The 27,144-nt window shown below is 37.3% G+C and overlaps 1 protein-coding gene across 4 annotated transcripts in view; it reads right to left on the bottom strand.

Moving 5' to 3' along the window:
- Positions 1-418: 418 nt before the first annotated feature.
- Positions 419-27,144, bottom strand: part of gria2a (glutamate receptor, ionotropic, AMPA 2a) — a 41,339-nt gene continuing 14,613 nt past the window's right edge. The window contains exons 3-16 of one of the 4 annotated variants that reach the window (XM_082164671.1): positions 18,699-18,938; positions 16,542-16,738; positions 16,332-16,385; positions 15,537-15,695; positions 14,259-14,426; positions 14,068-14,172; positions 12,248-12,355; positions 11,950-12,156; positions 10,150-10,517; positions 9,322-9,520; positions 8,194-8,441; positions 5,609-5,723; positions 4,457-4,591; positions 419-2,540 (exon numbers count right to left, since the gene is read on the bottom strand). In XM_082164671.1, the coding sequence (XP_082020797.1) occupies positions 2,376-2,540; positions 4,457-4,591; positions 5,609-5,723; positions 8,194-8,441; positions 9,322-9,520; positions 10,150-10,517; positions 11,950-12,156; positions 12,248-12,355; positions 14,068-14,172; positions 14,259-14,426; positions 15,537-15,695; positions 16,332-16,385; positions 16,542-16,738; positions 18,699-18,938 (2,468 nt within the window). In that variant the 3' untranslated portion in view covers positions 419-2,375. Of the gene's footprint in view, positions 2,541-4,341; positions 4,592-5,608; positions 5,724-6,158; positions 6,274-8,193; positions 8,442-9,321; positions 9,521-10,149; positions 10,518-11,949; positions 12,157-12,247; positions 12,356-14,067; positions 14,173-14,258; positions 14,427-15,536; positions 15,696-16,331; positions 16,386-16,541; positions 16,739-18,698; positions 18,939-27,144 lie in introns of all 4 variants that reach the window. The other 3 variants (XM_082164670.1, XM_082164673.1, XM_082164672.1) reach the window with 3 other exon arrangements.

Raw genomic sequence — 27,144 nt, forward strand, 5'->3', positions numbered from 1 at the left:
GCTCAAAGCACATTAGCTTGAACAAATCAACAAACCCTTTTCATTAGATCAGAGCAGGGTCTAGATTTATTTTTTGCCACATCTGCCAATGGTATGTAAATTGAGAATAACAGTAATTTTCTTTATAGGCCATGAAAATTTATTTTAAACTATTCAAAATACATTTTAGTCCTAATGGAATTGTTTAGTTGAGTTGCAGCAGGCGCCGCCTTTCTGTGAAGCTGCACCTGTCACAAAATCATGATGACACATTTTGTTGCTCATAACTTAATGTTACTACATGCTTTGTAAGAAAAGAAAGAAAGAGGAATCCTAGATTCCTAAAATGTTTTCATCTTCTGTGTTAATTTTGGACCCAGGATGTGAAATTATGTGTGAACAGCTGACATGCTTGTCAACCCCCTCCTTTCTCATTTCCATGAAACAGAGTAAAACAGAATATCAGAGGATTCTCAGTCTCTGTTTATTCCAAAAGATTCCAAAAAATAAAGCAATCAGTCCACATTCCATTTAGAAAAATGTCCTCCATTTCATCCCATGACAGACTTTCCAACTGAAATGATGCTAGTGATGATGAGTCCATTTGTGTGACTGTATGAGAGAGCTTGGTACTTCGCTCATAGGTTCCCAAGCGTACTCCCAAATGCACAATATGAGCAATCCTCTTTGTGTGCGTGAATTTGTGTATCATCCAAGATTTTAAGTTATACACATGAATGGTTTCTATTTACATGTACAGTACATATACATATAAAACTAATGAACAAGATTTCAGTTCCACACAGCATGGCATAGAAAAGGGTGATTGGCTTATACTTTATCAATGTAATTATCAATATAACTATCTGTAATCCTCTCCATCTCTTAGTCTTCAAGTCATAACTGGACTACGAAAATTAAATACCTAGTTTAATTAATATCAGTGATATACTTAATCATTGCTTTTATAAAAACAAACATAACTAAAGGTTGTCATGCTTTTCACAGTTAAAACTGCATATCGTAGTGCACCTTATTAAAATACAACGCATTTGATATGAAAAACAAAACAAAACAAAACAAAAAAAGCCAGTGACATAAATAACAAACCCTTGGGTAAAGGGTGCTAATTTTCAGTCTTTACATTTCCCCATAAAGAGACAATATTAATAAATGCATCTGAAATGCCTTGACATATTTTGGCCCACTGCAATATTTGGCATTTTGGGATATCGTAATATATTATGAAGTTCATATATTCATATGCAGATCCATCTTAATATAACAATTTCAATATATAATCTAAATGGTGAAATGCAGAAGGTAAAATATTATTTAAAGATTTTCTTCTTTTTTTAAATTAAAAGACAATTATAAAACTACTGCTTGCATCGTCCATAGGCAAGAAAAACGGATCCGAACACAGTGATCCAAAAAATTAACATCACAAGAAATCAAACCAGTGAGGAGGAGAAACAAAACTACTCAAATCATTTTGTTTTTTTCTTTAAGTCAAGCATTTGCATGGTAACATTAACATCTAATAAACAAAAGTGTACTTATATACATAATTTATTATACATATCTCATATAATAAGAAATGATTCTTCAAACATTTTTAATATATCATGTAGATTGAGTAAACAAAATCACATTTGATGCAGATGTTTCGTGTGCTTGAGTTCTTAAGAATCAGAGATTCCAAAAACATGTTGCTATGGAAACAGGTGTCGAGCTTTTCCCATTGGAATTATTTTCAATGTGTAATGTTCCTTAGTGCAGCATTGCAATGTTATCACTTACAATGTGAAAAAACGTAGATGAAAAATGAAGTGTGTTTGTGTGAGTGAATATATGAGCAAAATGAGGTCATATTTTATGCGCGTATGCAAGTGTGTGACAAAACGAGAACTTACATAAAGCAGTTATGTAAAATGTACACAACAAGAAACTTTATAGAAGTGTGGCTACAGAAGGTTTGTGAAGTTGTCTGCATATGTACACACAGCAATGAGCCTGTATACCTTTTTTATGTGTCTTGTCAGCATGTTTTTGCAAATGTGAGTTGTACACATGACCGTTGATCAAAATATGACTCCACTGAACAGTAAACATATGTGTTAAAGTGTTACTATGCATGTATGGATCTGACATCATGTGTGTGATTCATTGTATATGAAATAATTAACTAACACATACATATATATATATATGTATATATATATGTGTGTATATATATATATATATATATAGTGTCTATGTGTGTAAGAATATGTACACGTGTGTTTGATTTGTATGAAAGTGGGGGTACAGCATGCTTGCACCAGTGTGTGTGTGTGTGTGTGTGTGTGTGTGTGTGTGTGTGTGTGTGTGTGTGTAATGTGTATGTAAGGCACTCAGGACATCTCGCTCACACTCAGAGGCATTGCCATGCCAGGTCTCAGGTACGGCACAGCATGGACGGCTTTAGAGAAGTCTGGAGTCAGCACTCGCCCATTCTCCCCTGTACTGCCCGTTATAGACAACCTGGCCTTACTGCGCATAGCATCTGTGAACGTCATCTGTTACCAAACACACACCCACACACACGGAATATATAAATACACAGATTCACACCCAAATGCACACACATGAGAGAGAAAGAAAACAAATAAACATTCATTAACGTTATACAGTGCATCTTACATGAAATACAATTTTTTTTATTTTATATAAACTGTAGATGTTTATGAGGAGCAGATGGGGTGGAGAATGACTGACAGCTAATGGGTCTCGCACTAAGATGACGGAGCATTATATCAAAAGCAAGCGGTGCAGCCAATTCACAAACAACCACAAGCGTCAATGATGATAAAAAAACGGAAAATGATGTCACTCTAGCTGAACGAAATGAGCTAATATATATATTATATATATATATATATATATATATTTTTTTTTTTTCCATCTATGAATCCTCCATCTTTTGATTCCTTCAATCTATTTTACCCTCCCTCTGTTTATCCCTTGTCCACCTTTACAATATTTCTTTAATCTTCAATCTTAATCACGCACCAAGCTTTTAGGCACCATATCAAAACTGTGCTGTCAAACAATTGCTTGTGTGATACTGTTTTTTAAAGAGGTCATATCATGAAAAATCTAATTTTCCTTTATCTTTTGATATACTCTACTATTTAATAGTTTGGTGTCAGTAAGATAAAAAAAAAAAAGAAGTCAATACTTTTATTCAGAAAGGATGCATTAAACTGATCTAAAGTGACAGTAAAGACGAGCAGCACAACTGTTTTCAACATCGATAATAAGAAGAAATGTTTATTTAGCACTAAATCAGCATATTCAAATAATTTCTGAAGGATCATGTGTCACGGGAGACTAATGGGTGCTGAAAATTCAGCTTTGCCATCACAGTAATTTGCCATCATAAATTACATTTTAAAATATATTAAAATGAAAACAATTGTTTCACAATATTACTCTTGATATGTATTTTTTTGTAAGTAAATGCTGCCTCAATAAGCAAAATAAAAAAATTATAATAAAAAAAATCGTACCGACCACAAACTTTTTAATGGTAGTGTAGTTTAATATACTATATTACTGTAGTATATCTGTAGTATATACTGATGTTTCAAAACAGCAAACTCCCTCTCTATTCCAACAAGACCATCTACTGAAAGTAAGATGCAAAAATCCTTTCCAAAATAGTATTTCTGATGTAAACTAAATGTATAAATTAAGACATGACTGCCCATATTTACACTTCAGTGATGCCTGTGCTGTTTTGAAACTTGATCTGCATGTTGCAGTGAAGTAATAAAGAGGAGGAAGCAGAATGATGCTATTATGCCAATTAACTGATGATACTTCCAAAGGATCCCAGTGTTGGGAAAGAGTGATACACCACATCTGGTCGGCATGTCGCATACGGTGTAGTTGCAAAAGTTCAAATTTTTTAACGCATCCAAAGCTCAAATAGGATCTCAAAATTCCGCAATCGCAGATGGTCGGCACCCCACGAAGCCCCTGTGCGACTCCCCATAGCAAATGATGACTTCTGGTCCATCGGCTATCGTTTGTCATGTGCAGTGGAAAGGCGGCTTAAGGCTCAAAGCAAAGAGGAAAACTTACATACAACTAAATTACTGCCTAAAATTAAATCTTTCCAGTGGACCTCAGGGAAAAACAAAGAAATTGGGACATGAAAACTATGATATGACCCCTTTAAATCTTTGACAAATGCGTGCCAGTGTGATGCCTAGAGATTCGTGTAGTGGCGATGAAGCGCTAGGCATACGATAAAAAAATGACAAAAAAAAAACAGTGAACAAACGACAAAAATATAACCTCTGCCATTCCTACCCCACTAGATCTTAACACTCTCCAGCCCATAAACGTTGTACCCTTCCTTATAAGTAGCAAAATTCTGAGAATTCTGCGAGGAAGAGGAGGGATTTAGAGCCTGAGTCTTGGCAACCTTCATGCGTTTGGCCTCCGCGCGAGACTTGTAGCAGAACTCCACCAGAGCGACCAGCATGGCCAACCCGAGGCCGCCCACCAGGATGTAGAAGACGCCCGCAACGTTACTCAGGCTGAGGGCGCTTGTCTTCTCCTGCAAGAGGTGAAGGACAAAGGTCAAAAATAAGGGAGAGAAAGGATGACAGTATGTCAATACTACTGATTATCACTGTATATTTAAAAACTTTTAATTTTATGACACATTATAAATTTAAAGTTAACTGCTCTCAATAGACTACAAAAACAATACAATATTAAATGTGTATATGAGTGTCTAACAGTAAATCACATAGAATACACAGACGGCTACAAAAGTACAACAGGACAGTGCGGTGCAGTGTGTGCACATAAAGAAGGAAAAAAGACGCCACCTACAGAATTGCAATTAAAGACAGCTGAAGTAAAAGGCAAATATACAAACAACATTTACAGCATTGGTGAGGGAGAAGGAGAGACCGCATGGGAAAGAGAAAGAGAGATAGGAGGGAGAAAGAAAGAGTGTAAGAAACAAAAAATAAAAAGTAACAGGACAAGTTGTCAATAAAGCACACAAATACAAAGGAGCACAAGGAAATTCTGAGCCTATACAGGTATGAGTTTAGTGTTTGTGTGTGAGGGGAATGTGGATCAAGTACACACAATAGTGCATATAAAATATGACTTCGCTATGTGTCTCTTGCATGCATTACTGTGTTTATATCACCCTGCTTGTATAGGCATCATTGATTGTATACACAGGTCAGGCTCTGATTCATGCGGTGGTAAATCTGTGTGGGGGACTTGCTTTGACACACACACACACACACACACACACACACACACACACACACACACACACACACACACACACACACACACACTACCATAGGCTGTAATTCTTTTTTGTACAAGCTTCCTTTCGTATCGCTTTCATACTCTTTTCCTCTCGAATACACAAAGACCCACACACTCAGTCTGTTGATGCTTGGATTTGGATCACCCAAACTGAGACAGTGTTTCCACAAGTTTTCATGCACACACACATACACATTCCAGCCCTGCCAGACACACACACACACACACACACACACACACACACACACACACACACACGCTCCCTGCATTGACTGACCTTACTTCCAGAGTCCTTGGCTCCACATTCTCCCTTATCGTACCACCATTTGTTTTTCAGCTTGTCTAAGATGCCTTGCTCACTGAGTTTCAATACTGCAAGGTTTACTGGCGTTCTTCGCGTATGGGAAATAACATAAATAACATTATCAATGTTATTTTATGTTATTGTCAGTAACATTTGCACTCGCTAACAGCGCTGGTAATGATTCAGCCCTGAGCGTGGTGGCGATCGGCAGTCTGCGCTCCATTTGGCAGTCGGCAAACGCGGCTTTGCCGTGCCAGATGTGCACAGACTCATCGCCTTGAGCAGAAAGCAGAAACAGCGCCCGTCAACAAGCCTTTTACCTCTAGGAATGTGTTTTTTTAGGTAGTTTAGATTTTATTTTAGTGTAGATGTGTCTTACTGAAAGCTCTCGTTGGCTAATTGATAGGATAATCAAGTTAGAAGGTGCCTCGGCTTGTTTCCTGGGACAACTGGTTGTGCTTCTTGCTCATTTGCATTTTGTTCATTTCATTTTTTACCCATATGTCCCAAGCACGGGTCTGACCTTTGACTCCCCGCCTCCGCTGCCGCACTCTCCTTTGTCGTACCACCATTTGTTTTTCAATTTATCCAGAAGCCCCTGCTCGTTCAGTTTTAGCACTGCAAGGTTTACCGCGTTTCTTAAACAAACGATAAAACATACTTGTCAGACAGCATGAGGGGGGGCGGGGCTGCAGCGGGCCACGCCCCCCACAAGTTGCATAGAATGAATGGAACATTGGGTTAGACAATCCATCAATCAATCAAATCAACCAACCAATCAAAATCATGTTAAACAACCCATTAAAATGTAAGGTGGTCGAGCTTTAAGAGTTATTTTTTAAACTCAAACTCTTGTGGCAGGAGGCTAGAACAGAGGAGGATCAGCAATAGTATCAGTTATTACACAACCGCACATACATATCCTCAAATCAGTTAGCAGAAAACAATTTAAGCGTTGAGGCAAACAAATCTGGTTAGATGTATCAAGAAAGACAGCATGCATAGTTCAAACAGTGCATCATCAAATGCATTCATAATCAAGTTACTGTTTTCAGCCTCTGAATCATCAGCTTAAACATTCTGTAATGCTTATGGCGACCATTCAAAATTCAAGTGCCCAAACGCATGCATTGATTATTACTGCTTATCAATAATAGCTTTTGTCATAACAAAACAGTCTGGTTGCAAGAGGCCATTGCTTCAGTCATTAAGAACAGACATGCATTCAATAAAACAGATGCTAATGGCAAACATGAGTAGAAGGGGTTAAAGCATATTAGCTCTTTGGTACTAAGTGTAAATCTTGTCCCCGGTTTTTAACTACTACACTATGCTTTGGTTTAGAGGGGGTAGAAAGCTATTAGCAATATAGTTAATAACTATAAATAGTTCAACCGTTTGCCAATGTTTGCTTCATTGAACACATGGCAGTCGATTATCAGCAAAACGGGAGAAAACAAGGCTTCAGAAATTGTAGACTATTGGAGGGGGGGGGGGGGGGGGGGGCACATCTGAAACCTTCTCTTCATTTATCTACTGTGAGCTCCACGAGTAGACCTGGTAATTCCTGGAAAAGAATCACATGAGCTAATCTATTATGTTTAGGGCTGTCAAAATTATAATGGTAACACAGGCAATTAATTAAATGTTTAACGCCGTTAACGCACTTCTCATATATCAGCAAACAAACAAAATGATTGACAGGCAGAGTGTTTCGGCTTAATCACCACTCCCCTGACTCAATTGTAGAGATCAAACGATAATCGGTTTTGTCAATATTTTTTCCCAATATTTAAGCATTTTTCTTTAATCGGATATCGGTTTTGTAATACAATGGATTTCAGTAGTTTTCAGTTTTCGTGCTCAGTAGGAACATTTTGAGTTGAATTTTAAGAAATAATTGCTTACTGCACTGTTAGTTATCAAGCTCATTAAGTATAAAATATCACATGTAAGATTAAGTCCATAAAGTATATGAAAATTTTTACATTATTTATTGCAGATATATCTATAGACATATTTCCACTAATTACCACACTCAGTAATTACACTTAATATTGAACTTTTCTTTTCTCAAAAAAGGAATTGAATGCGTTAACGTGTTAACTACAAAAAATTATTAAATTAATTTAAATATATATTTTAATTATCTGACAGCCCTACTAATGTTTTATATAATCTCAATTCATTGTGCAATTTTATTATGGTGCTCACTTGCTTCCTATTAAAATCTTACAACTTGACTTCTTATTAAGCTTATGGTAAGATTTGTTCAACACTACATTATACTCCATTTTCTATGCCATCCTTCTCGAGAGCACCGGTTGCTAGGTAACCTGCTTGTCTCCTGTCAGCTAGACTTTCTAAAGCCCTCACTATCTCTCCAGTTTCCTTGGTAACTCTCTACACTGCTGTTTATGCTTAGGTTACCACTCATCCCTACACTCAGAGCTGCTATTACCTAGTTTACCTCATTTTAAAAGGGGACCCCCGGCCTACATCAGGGTAGGTGGGATACTATAACAACATGGGCCATATTGTTATACTACTCCACCCACCTTAAAGCAGATCCCTTGGGTGTAGCGATGCCGTAGCCTTTAGAGTCAAGGTTCCCGCCGACCTTCATGGTGTCACAGGGCTTGCGCTGTTCGATGTACTCATTCATAGTGGACTCCAGAAGGTAGGCATATTTGCCTTTGGATTTCCGGACACGCAAAACGCCTTCCACTGTGTTTTTAACAAACACCGAAGGTTCTGCGCTCTTCATGTACTGCCACATCTTGTCAAAGAGAGCAATCTTGGATCTCTGGTTAAAGTAAAGACAGAGACAAAAAAAATAGAGACAAAGAAAAGGAAAGGTTTAGATTCAAAGTTGTGAGGAAATGAGGCTTAGCAATGTCAACTTTTTCATTCTAGATCTGAATATAAAAAATAGGTCAATCAATGACATGATGTTTTTTTTTTTTTGCCTTCATCTAGTAATTTATTCAAAAATACATTACAATGCAATTCATTATTTAAATGCACAACATACAATGACTTAAATACACTTCTTCAAAGATGAACATGTATTTAATATCTAAATTAAAATTCATTTTGATATTTTTAAAGGCGATTAATTCTAACAAAGATAAAACAAATTCAATTCAATTTAATTTAATAAAAAATATAATTAAAAAAACTTTATTTAGTACATTGGCATAATCTTTTATTATTATTACTTAGTAAATATTAAGCAGTTTTTCTAAAATATTTGAAATATTTGAAATATTTGAAAAATATTTGAAATATTTGAAAAATATTTGAAATATTTGAAAAATATTGGAAATATTTGAAAAATATTGGAAATATTTGAAAAATATTTGTCTGTCAAATCAAAGTCTTGACCCTCATGTGTCAGGGTCAATAAGTCTCAAAATATCAGATAATTTGATCTTTTCATGACATGACAAGGTTAGTTCAAACCCACAAAAAAAAAACAATGCTATTTGTGAATTAATAATTCATGATTTGTAAAAACGTTCTGGAAAATGATTATTTGTACACTCATATGTATCTAAGGTCTAAGGACAATGTGTTAATTTTTTTTTTTACTTGATGGTTACACCACATGACATATTATCCATGGCAAGTTAGGCTGTCTGCAGCCCTAACAAATTAATTAAAGTCCACTTTGGTTCACTCACCCTAAAGAATTCTTTGGTGGAGCCTGCATCCAATGTCCCATAGGCAATCTCAGTCTGTTTGGCCAGGTCTTCGGCACTCTCGATAGGTGACACCATCCTCTCCACAGTAAGAAAGGCAGCCAGGTTAGCCGTGTAGGAGGAGATGATGATGAGGGTGAAAAACCACCACACGCCACCAACTATACGACCAGACAGGGACCTACACACAGCAAACAGAGTCAGCCACACACAAACACTCACATGCACCACCAACAGAACCAGCATGGTGTTACTGTAATATTTCAAAAGAAAGAAAGATAGGAAAGAAAGATAGGAAAGAAAGAAAGAAAGAAAGAAAGAAAGAAAGAAAGAAAGAAAGAAAGAAAGAAAGAAAGAAAGAAAGAAAGAAAGAAAGAAAGAAAGAAAGAAACCCCTTTACTTTGGAGAAAATGGGGAATATGCAGCCGAAACACGGTACCACTCCAAGAGGGCAGGAAACGGCGACCTTGTGCACTTTACTGTTCCCAGCCGGATGAGTATATGTTCACAGAAGAAATGTTCAACCAAATTTTAAACCACAACTTCGATTAAACATTTCTAATCCTGTGTTAGCTCTTTCTTCTTACCCATGGAACACTGAAGTTACTATAACTTACATATAATAATACGATATTTTACAAGTTAAATAACATCTAGATTATTTCCAATGGAAATGGATACGAAGCAAGAACTGCAGGAGCGTGAACATACACAAACCACGGCAATGGTGGGAAAACTGTTGGTGCACAAAGACGAAAGCACACCCCACGCGCTAGCCAGCTAGCATTAGCGCTCACTGCACGCACCAACCTTGGCGAAATATCGCATCCCTGCTGCATAAAAGCGCCCAGAGAAAACCATAGACTATTAAAGATGCCAAATTCGTTTGTAGATTCGCTAGGGCCCAGCTGCCCATCCTCAAACTCTTCAGTGTGCCACTCGTAAGGGCTGAAGCGGCTAACAAGGAAGAGTACAACGCTGACTCCAATGTAGGCGAATACAATGCACATCCAGATCTCGTAGGCCAATGGGTCCAGGAAAGAGAAGACACCCGGCTTGGATTTCTGTGGTTTCTTGATCATAATGGATATGCCAAGACTCATGAAAGGTTTCGAGAAGTCGATCACCTCCTCTCTGACCAAAGTGATGGTGAGAGGAGCTACAGCTATGTCTGCTTTCTGTCAACAGTAAAGAGAAGAGGAATTGGGTAAATGAGAGACATACACACATATATAAGAGATGTACACTAACGGTAATTTTTTTTGAATAATTAAAGTCCCCCTGTGGTGAAAATCAAGGTTTTAGTATTGTTTATACATCTATGTGGTGTTTTTATATGCTTTAAGACAAACCATGTGTAAATTCACATGTCAGCACCATTGCTGAGTATTTTCTCCTTAAAACTGCAGTGAACCAAAGACAGTCTCTTTTTTTTTCTTTTTTTTTTTTTTATTGATATAAATGAACCAAAGACAGTCTCAAAACCGCGGTTTGAAGTGTTTCTGACGTCACAAACTACCTTGTAACCAATCAGGTCAATGAGTGGTTCTCTGAGCTGGTTCTCTGAGTGGAGGCGGGGCTAATTTGCATATTCATAGAACCACGTATACTAAATGAGGCAAGGGTGTAGAGTTACATTCAAGCTATTTTAAGGCATGAAGAAGGAAAAAAACGCTTAAATATGTCATTTTGGTGATCAAAGATGAGTTTTAAGGGATAAAATGATTGACTACAGGAAAACTTTAAGATTTTATTTTGAAAGAAGACTCTTTTGCTCACCATTTGATAAAAAATACAGTAAAAGTCGTGAAATATTATTATATAACTTTTTCCTATTTTATTATGTTTTGAAATTGAATTTATTCCCGTGATGGCAAAGCTGATTTTTCAGCAGCCATTACTCCAGTCTTCAGTATCACAGTGTCCTTAAGAAATCCTAAGAATTTGTGTTTCAGTTATTGATAATGGTTGTTAAAACTGTGATAAAAAAATTTCCGGGCTTCTTTGATGAATACAAAGTTTAATGAATATCGTTTATTTGAAACAGAAATTCTTGGTAACTTTATAAATGTCTTAACGGTCAATTTTGACTAATTTGATGCATCCTTCCTAAATAAAAGTATTATTTTTTATATTTTTTTATATTACTTTCCCCAAACTTTTGAATGGCAGTATAAAGCGGTTTACACAAAATATTAGGCAGCACAACTGTTTTCAACATTGATAATAATAAAAAGTGATTCTTGAGCAGTAAATCAACATATTAAAATGATTCCTGAAGGTGTGACACTGTGACACATGTTTTAATGTGTCATGTGACACTGAAGACTAGAGTAATGGTGCTGAAAATTTAGCTTTGCATCACAGGAATAAATCACATTTTAAAATATAGAAAAATTGAATTCTAATAATATTTCGCAATATTACTGTTTAACTGTATTTTTGATTAAATAAATGCAGCCTTGGTAAGCAAATCCAGAAGAGGCTTCTTTCAACAAAACAGAAATATATTTTGACCTTTAGTGTATGATGAAAATAACATTTTCCTGGAGCTGTTGTTCACTGTTTCTCAACAGTGCACCCGTGTGAGTGAGTGTATGCTTTACTCACCCCATACACCAGTTCCCCAACCATGCCATTCCAGATCTTGGTCTCAAAATCTCGTGCGCCATACTTTCCATCTTCTACAATCCTCAGCTGATACTTAAACCCACAATGCTTAGCAATCTCAGCAGCCAGGTCCACACAGTATCCTTCATAACGTTCATTATCCGTGAATAACTCTGCATTCTTTTTCATCATTACATATGGTGCCTCCTACAACATGCAGAGAAATATATTGACACATTTACAAAATTTAAGTGATTTCAATTACTCTTGATATAGAATATCATGGAATATTTCTTACCAGGATTGTTGTCACAACCACAGTTTTATTCTCCATTCCCATGGTGTCGTTAGGGAAAAGGTCAGATTTCGTCACTGCCATTTTGTCCATCTCATTCCAGTAACCAATCTGAGAAAAAGTACACACTCATGAAATAGAAAATGCGCTTTTGTTGAAAATACAAAACACAAATAATCAAATATCTACCAGGTGCTAAGAGTTAAGGTTAGGAATCAAGAACCTTATTCAGAACTGTTCTTTTGTTTTTGTTTTGGATATAGGGTACCGTTAGTGGCTCTTTAGTGTCTGTATTTGTTATGCAAATGTAGACAGAAGACTGTACTAAAATATTCTGACAGTGTTTCCTACATCTCTATTCAGTGGTGGTGCTGTGGCCCGACTGAATCAACAGTGCCAAAAAAACCCAACAGATATTATGTTTGAACTGGGCTGTCTGCTTGAAGTCTGACTTGAATGTGATGAAATAGAAAGACTGTTTGCAGTTAAATAAGACAAAGACCATAAATTGTCAACACACCTTTATATTGTTTTGCCCCCATCCTCACAATCAGTGTGATCTGGTTTAATAATTACTTTTATTAACCAGTTCTTATAATGTATCACAAAGGCTAAAGAATACTTCCCATCTTTCCTAAAATTCCACATACCCCTAATGTATTCAGTATTTTAAAAAAAGCATATTTTTATTAGGCCAATGTTTTCAGCTACCAATGAAAGTGTAGTACTTTCAAATTGGTTAAACACACTTAACCCATTCTGCAGAAGTCAGCCAAACCTTCTTTTTTTGTTGTTGAAAGAAGTCTCTTATGCTCACAAGGTTGCATTTATTTGATTAAAAATAAAGAATTTTTTTTCTTTTATTGTGAATTTTTATAACAATTAAAAATAATTATTTTCTTTTTTTAATACATTTTAAATTGTAATTACTTTAATTCCTCTGAGGCAAAGCTGAATTTTCAACATCCATTATTACCAGTCTTCAGTGGCTTATGATTATTCAGAAATCATTCATGCATTTCTCATGAAACACCGGTGCTCAAGAAACATTTCTTATTATTATGAATGTTGAATAGAAAGTTCAAAAGAACAGCATTTATTTGAAATAGAAGTTTTTACTTTTAAAGTCTTTACTGTCATTTTTAATCAATTAAATATGTCCTTGCTGAATATTTTCTTAAGTAAAAAACAAAAACTTGCTGACTTCAAACTTTCGAACTATAGTGTAGGTAAAGATACAGATACAGATAAAGATGGTAGTTTGAAAAACAAACAAAAAACATTAAAATATGCGGTAACACTTTACAATAAGGTTCATTAGTTAACATTAGTTAATGTATTAACTAACATGAGCTAACAATGAGCAATACATTTGTTACTGTATTTATTAATCTTTGTTAACGTTAGTTAATAAAAATCCAGCTGTTCATTGTTTGTTCATGTTAGTTCACAGTGCATTAACTAATGTTATCTAATACAACTTTTGATTTTAATAATGTATTAGTAAATGTTGAAATTAACATTAACAAAGATTACTAAATGCTGTAGAAGTGCAGTTCATCATTAGTTCATGTTAACTAATGAACCTTATTGTAATGTGTTACCAAATATGCTATGAAAGAGTATTGCTTGAGTTATTTTTTCATTTTTTATTATTTAATTATTAGGACGTTATTGTAGGGCGGCGGTGCAGGAATCATTATTTGGTCTCATTAAGTGTTATTGAAATCAGAATATCTTGTAAGAATTCTTCAAATTCCCATCCCTACTAGAAATAATCAAGATCATGAAAAAAGCTGAGATTTAGTTCCAGTCTGTGTTACCTTCACAGGGCCACTGTTTTTCAGCTCCATGACATTGACTGTGTAATTCACTCTTCTGCCGTACTGATCGAATTGAATATTCCCTGTTAATCCATCCACACGCACCTGAGCAAACACACGCACAAATGTTAAAAGGCTTAAAGTTCTCATACACAGACAACAGGCATTGGTGATGTGTTGGAAGGGCGGACCTGTTTGAGAGCACGCTCTATCTCCACTCCTTGAGCCCACGGCACCGCAGGATTGGCCAGGCAGTCTCCGTTGTTGCCACGGCGACTGATATCAATCCTTTGTTTATGCAGAAAGCGGAATGCCTCTGTCATTACTTGCACAGCATCATATGTGAGAGCGGAAGTGTACTGCAAGGTAAAGAAATATGAAGACCATAAAAATGTATTCCACAAGTCTCTTTTGGTGTTTAAAGGCCCTGATATACTTCAAGCGAAATCATAGAACTAAATGGTGTGGTGTCATTTTTAACAAAATCAGGCCAAAGCAAAGTTCGTTTAGAGTTTGTATGGGAAAACAAGCTTGCCAAAGAGAACTTTCCGGTTTGCCTTAGCTGGTAAACATCTTCGAACTACCATAGAGTGGTGCAGGTATGACGTGAGAACCCGGTAGTCTAATTCAGTGCTGGTTCCTTCAAAATTTTCCTATTGGGTTTTTCATTTTATGAGTAAAATAAAGCCAGTGATAAACATTACTTGACGATACTTTGACGATTTGTTCTACAATGTAAATTGCACACACTCGCACCACACAAGCTGTCTTATCTAGTTACTTATTAAAATGTATGTAATGTACGTTTTCAAAAATGAACATAACTGCTTCAAAATTCACGTTTTTGCTATGGGTGTGTGTGTGTAATTTACGTTGTAGAACAAAATGTCAAAATATCGTCACGTTATGTTTACTACAGTCTTTATTTTACACATATATAGAAAAAACCCCATAGGAAAACTGCGAATGAACCAGCGGCGAATTAGACTTTCGGGTTCTGACGTCATACAGGCACCACTCTATTGGTCAGTGGTGATTACATAATAGATGGGTGCGCTCTGAGGCTCGGCCTTCTTTGACGTGGAAATCTTCCCCGGTTAATTATTTAATATTAATGTTTAGTCAGTCGAGGTCAGACGTCCGCAAGTAAAAACATGAATGAACTGGAGAGCCTCTTTATAGTAGAAATTAAAGTTATAATTCTAATTGAAAGAGACACTGCCACTGTTTTTTCATGTTTAATTATGTAAAGCTGCTTGCTTCTACAGAATCAGTTATATAAAGTTATATATAAATGAACATGACGCGACTTTACTGGAGTGCCGACTACTTCACCATGAGTATATCTGAGCCATTATGATAGATAATATAACATTCATAACAAATAGAGGTTTGATGTTGACTACGTTCAAAAATGCTGTGAGCCGCATCTTTATTGCAGCATAATTTAAATATTTGCACTCCTTCACCCTGATTCTGCTATCTGCTCCAGGGTACTCCTTCTCTTCCAGTGCTTCCCAGCGCTGGTCAAATTTAGCAACAAGCGGGTCATCAAAATCCACTATCTGGAATCCAGATACATTCGCTCCTCCATACTGAATCTTGGACAAATCTCCATCCACAAAGCCCTGAAAAACACACACACAGGCACACTTTCTAATAACATAATTCAAGTTATGCACGCTATTGTATTGTTAGTATCACAAACAAAAATGCTAACTCACTCATTTTCTCACACACAACATACACACAAACATACTCTGATGAATGTCATATGGATTTGGAACAAAAACCCAGCTAACAAAAATATGTTCTAAGAATGTTTTGCTAATGTTTGCAGTGATGGAAATGTTATTTCTGAATGTTCTCTGATCGATCAAAATGTCCAGTTTTTTTTTGTGGTTATGCAATTATTAAGGGAACATTCCATTTGATCATCCTGCAAACATTTTGGGAACATTACTTTTTAATGTTCAACAAACAAGTAGTAACATTTAAAAAATGTTAGACGAACATCCAACTAAACGTTTCGGAAGTTGTATAAACAATGTATAAATAATGTTTTGTGCTAGTGTTTTGAGAACATTATTAAAGACCAGATAACTTTGAACAAACGTTTTATTAACATTATTGGAAGAATGTTTCATAACTGTGAGAGTACCTTTTTCAGAGGTAGATGGTGAGTAAATGAAGACAAAATTTTCATTTTTCAACCTTTTCTTTAACTGACAGCAATACAAATATATATATGCTTGACAACTTACAAAATTTGCAATGATGTAATGATATCCTTTCACATGTCGCCCGATCGTAATGACCTGAGGGGGAAGCAGGCAAAAAAAAAAGTCGTTCACAAGAGCAATTTAATTAAAGAGTCACATAATGAATGTTAAAGGTGTACGCAATACATCATTCTTTAACTACATTTCTGACCTTACACGTATATTGTAAAGTATTTTTAGTACGCCATTCACCTGCTCCATAATGTCCTTGACTTTGTCCTGTTCACAATCTAGGATGACTCTCCGTTCTTTCTTGTTTTCCAGGTCCTGAAAGAGGGAGCGATATGCCTCGTCTTTCCACTCATCCTTCAGGTTTCCAACGTTTATGGCTGTTACCTGCCATTTCCTCTCTGCTGCTGTGTCCAGCACTGCCTGCAGGGTTGACAGACCTACATAGAGAGATGCACAGCATGTGAGTGCTTCAAATCAAATGTCTTCATAAAAATTTTCATCAATCTGCTCAAGCTTTAATTACCTTTCTAAAGTGCAATTGCTTTAAAACCCCACGTCTATTAGCTTCACTGTGTCTTTTTAAACGAGATTCAAACGCAATTACGGCTACTCTCTGTTTTAACCACTGTTCTACCTTAATCAACCAACACTCCAAATTACACCCAAAGACCTTGATATCAGGTATTTTTATTGCACTAGAGGGGCCCTTGAGACACCTTTTCTCCTTCATTTATCATTTCTCCTCCCCGCTCTCTTTATTACAACATTCTCTTTTTTGGTCATTTGCCCTTTCGTACTCCTCTTCTCTTAAGCTTCCCTCCTTCCTGCACATCTCTCCCCCTCTGCCTCTCTCTATCTCTCTCGGTTGATTTCATATCTAGGTCTTGGGGGAGAGATTTATTTCGCTGCCTTAAACCAGAGATGCAGCATATAACGGACACTCCAGTCAACAGTGAAAACATTCAGCCAACATAGTCGCAATGACAGACATTCTGACACTGCCAAAAAATGTGGGTGAGAGCTCACAGAATATGTCCAAGACTGAGTTACGATATGCAATATTTGTTAGCCTTTTTACAATACTTGTTACATAGAAATATGTATGTATTTCTCAGAAATTATTTAAAAGAGATTATTATTTTATTTTTTTTCAGTCAGAAGAACCATAATTTCAACCAAACAGACTGTAATTGACTTAGTTGACTTTTAACTTATCTGGAAACCTTAACATATCTGAACATTTTAAATTTGTGATTTCCAGGCCTGGAAAAGTCATGGTCATTTGTAAAGTGAATGTAAGTTTTTCTTGCTTTGCTCTTTATGAGTGCAATATAAATAATATTGAAAAGGGCTTTATCCAGTAATAAAGCTAGATTTCAGCTGGATTCCTGTAACAACTCGAATAATTATGGAGATTTATTGGTCAAATAATTTGTGAAACATTTTAAAATATATACATTTTAAAAAACACCTTTACATCAATTCACAGAAATGGACACATTACTTAAGCAGGAAAATGGCTTTCTTCTAGAGTTGCTGTACAGCCAAAACAATCTTTCTTTGCATTCATTTCCTAATATCACTTTAAAGCTGCTTTGAAACAATCTGTAGGCCTATGGTAAAAAGCACTAAATAAATAAAGGTGACTTGACTTGACATTGGAAACACTGGCACTCTCATCAGAGAAGAAAGGATTTGGGAAACTAGTCTTCAGAAAATGTAATAAAAAAAAATGTATAAAAAAAAATTCATTAAAATTAGAGAATTGACAATGTTACTTAATTGTGAATACTAAATATATTGCCCAGTGGTAAATGCAATAATGCAAAAAAAACCCAACCAAACATTGTGTCTTAATCAGCTGAGGGTGGGACAAGTGACACATGACAAGATAAACTTGAAAATTGCTTGGATTCTATTTTTGCGTTATCTATTTTTTCAGATTTCCCATAACACTACATTACACGTATTATACAATATTATCTGATTGGCTATGACTCTGCACAGCAGTTTTACAGTTGGACAGATAAATTGCTGGTCAAGAGAAACTTGTCATGTCACATCTGGTTAGGTATAAAAGACAAAGCCTGCAAAATAAAGTAATGAAAAAATAAATACAAATAAATGACAGAAAACAGGTGTGAATAAAGCAAAAACCAGTGAGTGAGTGAATGAAAAAGAGAAAGCGAGAGAGAGACTGTAATGTGCTTATCTGTAAGCACTCCCAACTCACATGCTCTTTCTCCAAGAGGCGTTTCACCACAAAGTAATAGGACTATTGATTAAATTCTCTAGTGTATGTGTGTTGATGCGTGTGTGCAGGCAGCACTGAAAGACCTTGCCTGAGAAAAAAAGATAAAGAATGCATGCATTTCTCAAAAGAGAGAGAGTGTTTACCTCTGTCGCTGTCATACAGATAGGCAAACTTCTCCCACTTGTAATACTCCACAAGGCTGATGAGAGGGCCTTTGATATCAGGCCTCATCTGCAGAACAAACTGGTTGAGTCCGTCAGCTGGAAAACTGGGCGTGATGAAGGACACGTGCAGCGTCTCGCAGAACGACGTGATGGTGTTCACCGACTTCTTGTCGTAGAAGCCAAAGATGGCATAAACTCCTCTGGAAAACTGTGAGCAAACTGAAAAAAAGAAGAAGAAAAAAACAGTAACAGCCACAAATATTTACAACACCGCTCAAAATAAACAACGAGACGCGTAGTGGAAAACAATACCACAATTCTCTCAGTTCAGTTCTCTTATTCTTAACATCATAGGAAGGGGACTATAGAGTGCCTGTAGTTCTAATGGTTGATATACTGTACTAGTCTGAGAGTATAGAGCTTAATCGCATCTGATCTGGGAATGTGTGACTGAGCATTGAAGAGAAAGAAATGGATTAGATACAAATGATGCCCACTCGGGCCAGCCGGGCTTTTTAAGCACTATAAATCTATGCAAACATGATATACACACTAACTGCCAACAACCTGAAGTATTTAGTCTTTAGTTGATACTACATTTTGACAGAAGCCACTAAATCTTCACTGCAACCACTAAGACAGAAATCAATTGGAGAATTAAGTGTGTTTACTTGCAATTTGAAGGTTCCGAAGGACTAAATAAATCATTTTTTAACATGTCATGTAATCTTTTTAGTCCAACTGAAATCGTGCCAGTCTCTTTTTAGAAAAGTCGGACTAATAGACCTATAGTATATATTTCGATTCATCCAGCATACATGTTAATCAGAAAAAAAACCTTTAGTGTTGTCCACAAATACTTTCAGAATATTTCGAATGCATATTTTGTCATGTATACTTGGATAGACAGATGGACACTCAAGCTGCTTGACTACAAAAAAGCCTGCTGAAGAAAGACAGTTGGTCTAGTAATTAAAGAAAAGAAAATAAACCTGGCACATACAAATTTATCAAAATGAAACCCTGAACTGACCTAAGCATACATTAATCTAGTTCAGACACACTATTCAGATATTCCTGATAAAAACAAGCTACTGTATCTCAAACATAACAAGATCATACACAGCACCACGAATGTATCAGCATTGTGAACCACATAAAGACCTGAAATTTAGACATTTATACAATATCTATACAAAAAATCTAACAAAAACAATTAAAGGTCCAATTGATATTGGTAACAAGAATACTCTCTGTAAAAAACCTTTAAGACAAAGATGATTCTCTACAGTCAGATTTTATCAGCCAATGGTGTTTAACATCAATGACAAAACCCATCTTGAGTATATGTACAATTATATGCTCAAGATTATGTATCTTTAATATTAGCACAATAATGTACAATTGTACAATTAGTCATTTAATACCACCTGCGTCATTAGCGAGTGGGACATGTCCTGACCACTTTTTGCTGATTTTGAAGTTGAATTTGTACCCACCACATTTTGAAAGCCATTAAAAAAATTTAACGTGGAAGGCTTACAACGCAATGAAAAATCAATTTGTCATTTTTAATAAATAATTAATATGTAACGCAAAATACTTTTGCACTGACCAGACAGGCCTGATCTATAAACCTTGTCACACACATTTCTAAAAAATAAACAGCCTAAGTATCAACACAGCACCTGCACACTCTGGACTGTGTGTACACACACTCTGTGTGATCGAAGAGAAAAAGAAGTTAATTAAATAATGCCATATACAAAATACATGCCAGAGTTATGCACACAAATTGCATGAAATCATTATCCAGGAGTTAAAAATGATATGAATTTAAGGTAGAAATATAATATAATAGATGTGCAGCTTTTGGAATATTTTTCCCATGACATGCTACATTTTAATATTTTAATAGGGAGGCAAGGAGGATTGCTTAGCTGTGAAAATTTTAATTGCTTTAAATTATGTTATATATTGCAGAAAACACAGTTGGTTGCTGTTGGTTTCATTAAATGTGCTAGTATAAAAAAAACACATACAAAAACAACAACACACAAATAGCAGTGAACTGACGCTGAACTCTGATGATGCCCTAGTATAAATTGTTTATACTTTATATTTTTTGCTTCTAACTACCTTTTCAGTGCAGTTCTCCTTATACGAAATCAGTATGCAATATCTGTTTGCCATGACAACGTCACATACTCACTGCTGCTTTGTTGTCCTATAGTAAAGGAGCTTGAATATTATATTTGGAGTTCCAATAATTTTAGGTTTCATCATGAATATTTAAAGGAGATGAAATACCTAGCACCACCATAACACACCACTTTTTAAGATGAAATTACGCCACTAAAATTTAATTTGTATTATTTTTAATGGAATATTACATTATTCATTAGAAATGATTGTGCACATCATCATTATTATATTTTTTTGTTATTCATGTTCCCCCATAATCTTTAATCAAAATAACTTTCCCTTTCTCTTGCGGCAACATCTCTTCTCTTCTCTTTGACTTGTTTATTGGTGTGAGGGTGGGACAACCCGTCACTCACATGAGATCACAGCAATAGCAAACCACAACAATCCAATGATCCAATCAATTCCCGATGGACAAAATCAAGTCCCATCCTATTTTTTTCCTTGTTTGAGAAGCAGTTTCACTCAGATATACATCACAAGTCACTTCAAGTGAACACTATCACAACTTCCGTTTCATGACAACTTTACATACTATTTATCTGAATATTATAGGTAATATTATAGGTGTTTATGGTTTTGAATTTTAGAGGTGCACTGAAGGAGAAAACATATGATCATATATATACACCGATGAGCCAAAACATTATGACCACCTGTCAAATATGCTGTTGGTCCTCCGCTTGCTGCCAAAACAGTACAGACCTGCTGAGGCATGGACTCTACAAGACCCGTGTATATTATATATATAGGTCACTTGTGCCCTATATGCCCTATTTTGCATTTGTAATTCCATGTGTATATGTACAGTATGTGTGCTCATCGAACTATGAAACATATTCATAAACTGTGCTGCAACTTGTGCTCACACCGAGTGATCTGCAGATAATCCGCATGCAGTCAAAAAGCTAAATATGAGACTTTGATCAGCAGTCACACAGAACAGTAGAGAGAGCCTGCTGCTCCTGCTGCTGTGTCTGAGCTGGCAATGCCACACATCAGGGCTTATGGGATATGCCTGTGTGTGAACGGGGCCGCACACATATGTGCACTGGGGATTCATTTGTGTGTCAATTGCTCTAGCTGTTTAAACGTCTTGTCAGTACAGTAGGGAATTTCAGTATGGCAATTTGTATGCCATATTCATACTGGGAATCGTGAGCAGAAAACAATGTTTTTCCAGCAAATTCTTCCAGTTGAATCAAAGTTAATATACTAAAGGATAAGTAATAAATACAAATATTTCAAACAAACAAATGTCTCTTCTACACTCAAAAAAAATTTGGTTCTTCGCTCATAGTAACATTTCTATTTAGAACCGTATCATCCTGAAGAACCATTTTTTGCTAAAATTAGTTTAGAGTTCTTAATTCCTGCCTTTTTTTAAAAACTTTTGAGTGTGTAGCAAAAGAGTAGGCAAGCTTTGGGACATACTACTTCGTCATCTTTAACGGACAGATCTGTCACGTGCGTCCTGGCACCGTAAACTGCCCTGTCAATCATCTTGTCAAAGTTAAAATCCTCCATTCAATCTAATTTAATTTCTTATCGTTTCGGAGAGAAATGTAGTTGCACGTTGATCTGCCAGTCGTGGGTCTTTCATGCGGAGACTCTCCTCATGTGTTTGCAATTTGAATATAATGATGCATTTAAAAGTTAATGGCTAAACATATCTTTACAAACGTTCACAATGCCGCTGCAGATGCAATATAATGTGGACAACATTGAAAAAATACATTTTCGTCAGGTTAGATACTGATAATTAATCACTCAAACCCCTTTATCTAAACCTCGCTACATAACCGCCGGACTCGCGTCCACGTCTGTAGTTTTTTAACACTTTTCACTCGTGTTTGTAGTTCTAACCGAATCCTCGTCCAACGCGCGATGGGTTGTGGGCAATATTAGCCGTTATAGTGCGCATCGATCTGCACTTCGGATTCTTACCGGAAATAGTAGACCATCCGGGTATCTTTGGAACACTCATTTCAACATACTACGATTTGGGACGTACTAATTCTATTTTCGAATACTATTTAGGATGGATAGTATGCGAATTGGGATGCACCGCTTGTCTTCATTGTTCATCAGTGTATTTAAGTTCCTCTCTGTTCTATGTCCACGGTTGGTTATTGTTTGTGTTTGATACACACTGTTTCGTATGTTGGCTAGTAATCGTGTTTGGAATAAATCCTCTTATTATTTGTATCTTCGTTGTCTTCATCGTCCTTTGGGAACCGAGCGTTACATTGGGAGTCTGGGACATATTTATATATATATCTGCAGAGAGAACATCTGTCAACATCTGGCTGTCCGATCGAGGAATACGTGCAAGATTTCCTGGAGATTTCAAACCAGGTCAACTGGACAGAAGACGTCCTAGCGAAAGTTTTCGGGCTTGGACTGGACGATCCTCTGCACAAGTCAACTTCAGGCGTAAGACCAGAACCATTCGCTCAATACCTGGATCGTGTGCTGTTGTTGAGTGGATCAGCCTTCACCATGGGTGAGGCAGAAGATAACATCTCCACTCAACAACCATCTCCAGCCATCTTCCTGTTCCTGTCCCTGTTCCTATCCTCATCCAAAGTCCTGAGGAAATAAACTTAATTGATTTCGACATTGTACCCTGTCTTCCTCCGGATCTTCACTTCATTTCTACCAAGCCTGAGTTCCTTCACATCATGTCTACCAAGCCTGATTTCCTTCACATCATGTCTGCTGAGCCTGAGTTCCTTCACGTCGTGTCTACCGAGCCTGAGCTTCTTCACGTCATGTCTACCGAGCCTGAGTTTCTTCATGTCATGTCTACCGAGCTTCAGACAGACAGATGTTCGTCAGACAGATGTTGCCAGAAGCTTTCAACCACTAGACTTTTGCGATTGACTGATCAAATAGCACCTTTAAATCTTTATTTCTTGAGATTTTCATTCATGATAAAAATCATTTTCAAGCTGATTTTAGTCAGCCAGTTCTCTAGTAGCATGGGCACCCACCGGCAGAAACATACATCATCGCCTATGATTAAAGATATATGATATTAGCCTATTATAGATCAGTATTTATGTCATGTTTAAAATCGACAATCTCCTTCCACTGTCACAACTTGTGTATCATTAAGAATTCAGAGTTTCCCACTTGTAAATACAACTTTGCTTGGTCATTCATGTGCTCGGAATTCGCAAGTACTCTACTTGAAGGGCACAAAACTTCTTCCCCTGGTCAAATAGTATGTCATCAGTAACGTCATTACTACTACCAGGTGGCAGCTCTGATAGGCTATTTTTCAACAGAATCATACCCCAGACCCAGAGTGACTATTTATTGCGTTTGCGAGTTCCAGAACATCTGTGCATTAATGGCTCTGGGTATTTTTAACTATGGGGTACATATTCTATTATTACTGGATACATGATTGAGATTATGTAATGTGTATGTTCTGTTTAGGTTTATCGCCTAGTATCATCAGTGTTTATGGTTGTGTTTGCTACTTCTCCTTTGTGTGGATTTAATAAAGACTTTACTTGTTACTCATCTTCTTCATTGTGCGCTTGTATACAGCCATCCCGTGACTTACCAGCATTGCGTCTCCTCCTCCCCGAAAACAGGAATTTGTTGGGGTATTTGAGATGGAAGCTCTGAGGTGGTCTTTCCATCACGGCCTGTTAGCTCGAGGCAGCCACCGTGTTCGTCCCGGAACCAGAGCCCCGGAGTCTACTGAGTCCATCCCACAGCCAGGAGCGGATCTGTGACTTATAAATCTATGGACAACGGATCCAGTTCTCACCCAAGTTTCCACCCTCGAATATTCACCTTCTTTGCTGGTCCCATTCTCCTCTGATGTTCCTTACTGATTTCCTAGTCCTATCTCCTCCGCTGGTAATGGCCAGTCCCCTGGATCAGTCAGCTCGGATGGTTTTGTCCAGCTCCTCAGCTCTGCCCCCGCCGCTAGCGCCGTGTGGCTCTTCAGCTCCACCTCGAGCTTCCCGTCCACTAGCTCAGTGTGAAGTCACCTCGGGCCTCCAGGACCATGTCTCCACCCCGGCCTGTCGGCTCTGCCCTGGCTGTGCGTTCCCTCAGCTCCAACGTAGCCTGTCAGCCCTAGGACTCATCCAAGCTCCTTCGTTCCTTCAGCTCAACATCTGTCAGCCGTCGCTCTGCCTCCACCATGGACTTCCAGGTCTCCGGCTGCGCCTTGACCCTCCACCCCCTCGGCTTCACTGGGCATCTCCTTTCATCCGGCTTCCCTGTCGTCCTTCCCTGTCCTTCATCCCACACCTGTTTCTGTTCTTCCAGTTATATCCCTGTGATTTAAACCCTGAGTTCTGTTCAGTTCATCGTCCGGTATCGTCAGTGGTTTATGATTGTGTTTGCTACTTCTCCTCCGTGTGGATCTAATAAAGACTTTACTTGTTACTCATCTTCTTTGTCGTGCACTTGTATACAACAATCTCATGAGAGATGACTTAGCAACAAAACTGGAAATCTCGGGAAATTATTATATAAGTTTCTGCTAGGATTTTATTTGGAAATTTCAATATGCTTCCTACCTGACAAAAGCGCATTGCATCATCAACGGGCAATGCAGTGGAAAACAAGCTTACCTCTTTTCAGCTATTTCCAGGCAAATAAATTACAAAAATAACATGATAAAACACAACACTTGGATCTCCATGTATATATAGATTAGCTGATATGTTATTTTGATAGCAAAAGTGCAGCTGGTCTGCCGTGTTTCAAGCCAAGTAAAACTAAAACTATTGCAACATTTTTTTTTGTAATTACTAAAATGGTGCTTGTTACCCCCTTGTTTCATATAGTTACAGGGTAAGTGTAACATCTGCAGGCTGTAATTTAAAGTTACCCCATTGATACCCTGATAGTAACATGGTAAGTAAAATAAATAAAGTTCCACGGCTCTAGCGTGGTATTTCTGTGACTGCCCAAAGCACGTGAATATAAGGCACGTGATTGGTTGTTGGTTGCTTAGCATCGCATCATTTCACACAGTACAAACATAACCCCGGGTAAAAAGTGGTGCTAACCCCGCATCTAAATTACAAGTGTGAAACGCTCCTTTACCCGGTGTTAAAAGTGGTGTTTAGATCGACGATTACCCAGGGTTAACCGCAGTGTGAAAAGCCCTCAGGTGTAAAACCTTGGCCTGGATCATTTCTCTCCTCTGAATTAGGTCTCCCCACCCATGCACTGATTCCCAATGATGTCCTTCAACTTCAGCCTGTTCTCTGCTTCACTGTGCATCATAACAGCCTTGCACTTCATCACTTTGAACTCATCAACCATTGTCGATAGGGGTAGCTGTAACTGTCCAGATCCGATGTATAACCCTACTGGCATGAAACTTGGGGGAGTTCCGAGCCACCTGCAAAGGTGTTTATTCAATCACCTCTCAATGTCATAGGCACTTCATAAATTGTGAGTAGCCACATAAGTCTTGGTAGTAAACCATGTTGAAAGAGCCTGGCTTTGAACTTACCTGGTAAGCCTGAACATTCTATCTTTCTCAACCATTCTTCCACCTGTCTCTCTGTCCTAAATACACTGCTTCTGTCATTAAGAAAGGGAACATACCACTTTCTAGGCATTTTACAGGGACTTCATAATTTGATGGTATAACCTCCCCCTGGACTTGAAGTTGGAACTTTATAGTCATTTTCCCATTTCTTATCACCATAATTCTTGACTTCCTTGGTTTGAAATGAAAGCTTTAGCATAAGTTCTGCCAGGAAGACTCAATTGTTATATCACTTATTACCTTCTCATCTAACCAATAATCATGTTCTAGTACTCGTAGTATAAAAGATCGATACTTACACATGTCTGAGTTTGCAGATGCTGATGCCAACATTCACCTCCATCCTCCCCACCACCACTAGGATGGTCCCTGCCCATACCTTCCAGGGGGTCGGCTGCACCCCTGCCTTCATCTTCAGGCAGGAAAACAAGATTCCGTTAGCCTCGGATTGCGAGCTACGGATGGGACCTACGCCAAAGAACTTTATAACACAATAATTGCTGGGCTGTTAATAAATGTATGCTTTGTTATGTCATTTTGCCTCCCGAGTCTTTCTGGTAGAACTTCATTCTTGCCTTTGCTCCTCTGGTCCACTCTTTTCCAGGAAAATAGGATGATGCCCTTTGCCCATATCCTATGCAATAGTTTCCATAACCTGCAGAGTAACATCAGAGATCTCTTGTA

Source organism: Leuciscus leuciscus, assembly GCF_965113295.1.
Source record: "Leuciscus leuciscus genome assembly, chromosome: 3".
Taxonomy (NCBI): domain Eukaryota; kingdom Metazoa; phylum Chordata; class Actinopteri; order Cypriniformes; family Leuciscidae; genus Leuciscus; species Leuciscus leuciscus.